This window comes from Apaloderma vittatum, unplaced genomic scaffold, assembly GCF_000703405.1.
Source record: "Apaloderma vittatum isolate BGI_N311 unplaced genomic scaffold, ASM70340v1 scaffold41816, whole genome shotgun sequence".
Taxonomy (NCBI): Eukaryota; Metazoa; Chordata; class Aves; order Trogoniformes; family Trogonidae; genus Apaloderma; species Apaloderma vittatum.
The window spans coordinates 1-1,242 of NW_009723005.1; the positions used below are offsets into that span (position 1 = coordinate 1).

The following is a 1,242-nucleotide window of genomic DNA, read 5'->3' on the forward strand; positions in this document are numbered from 1 at the left end:
CGGCGTCCTCCACACGGCGCCTTTTCTGCCAAATCTGGAGGCCAGACCTCTTCCAAGGGTGCACGCCTGGAAAACGGTGTTAGTACAGAACAGCACGGCCCTGCTCAGGCAAGGACACCAAGGAGCTTCTTTCCGCAGAGTCAGCACCAGCCACCCCACCGCTGCTGCCTCCTGCAGAGCTGCCAGAGCACTGAGACGGGGCTGAACATGGCCCAGCACCCCGCTCTGAGCACCTCTCAGGCGCCTGGGCTGCGGCCTGTGCTGACACCCCGTCCCTCTCTGCCTGCAGGGAGAGAGGAGCAGCTCCCCCTCCAGCACCACAGGGACCTGGCCCAATCTAAACGCAAAGGAAATCTGGCCTCAGGTCTGGACCCACAAGCTCTGTCAGCACCAACAAGTCCCGAGCATTAGCAGCCCAGGTAGAAATTAAGCCCTCCCACAAGGAAGCAAGGAACAGTCAGAGCCAGGAGCTGCCCAGCAGTCGCTGCACGAAGGGTGTTGAGCTGGGGCTGCACATCTGCCCCCAGGCTTGAGGACAGAACAACTCTCCCTCCTGCTCCCTCCGTGGATCAGGGATTCTTGGTGCAGATCAGCTGTGGATCCTTGGTGCACAGAAGGGAGCAGAGAAGAAGCATCGCCGCCGCTCTGCTCTGCCCTGCCGTGCACCAGAGCCAGGGAGCGTGTGGGCTCGATGCACGAGGGGCAGAGACGGAAGGAGATCTGTGAGCCCAGCATGAAGTGGGGAAAGACAGCTTGAGGCCAGAGAAAGCTATGAGTGGGGGACTTGAATCCTTTGCAAGAGGCTCTGGGCATCCTCAGCGAGCCCCTGAGCATCTTTGATTTCAGGTAGCTTCAGAGCCAGCCCCAAAGCTGACTGGCTCTCCCATGGGCTTTGGGAGCACAGATCAGAGGAGGAAATCAACACAAAATCTCAACTTAAATCTGCTTGAGGACCTTAGGAGCCCGGTCAATCCGCAGGGAGGACCTGCCTTAGGACTTCTTTGCATCCTGTGTGTTCCTCCTCTTCAGATCACCCAGGTCGACAGGTTTGAATGCTGCAGGGAAGACAGGAGAGACTCTGGCAGCAGAGGCCGCGTCGCAGCTCCCCAGGGCTGGCCAAGGCCTCCGGCAGGAGCCAGGGGAGGGTGCCCCCCGCCCCCCTCACCTTTGAGACTTGGGTTCGGCATCTTCTCCACGTACTCCTCGACCAGGCCGCGCTCGGAGCCCATCTGGCTGCGCAGG

General features: G+C 60.5%; 1 protein-coding gene across 1 annotated transcript; it reads right to left on the reverse strand.

The window, feature by feature from the left end:
* Positions 1 to 990: 990 nt before the first annotated feature.
* On the reverse strand, positions 991 to 1,235 carry FAM195B (family with sequence similarity 195, member B; the record flags this gene model as incomplete). Its single annotated transcript, XM_009871952.1, has 2 exons — positions 991 to 1,055; positions 1,166 to 1,235. Coding segments are annotated over 2 exons (135 nt in total), but the record flags the coding sequence as incomplete, so codon positions are not given.
* Between the last annotated feature and the right edge of the window lie 7 nt (positions 1,236 to 1,242).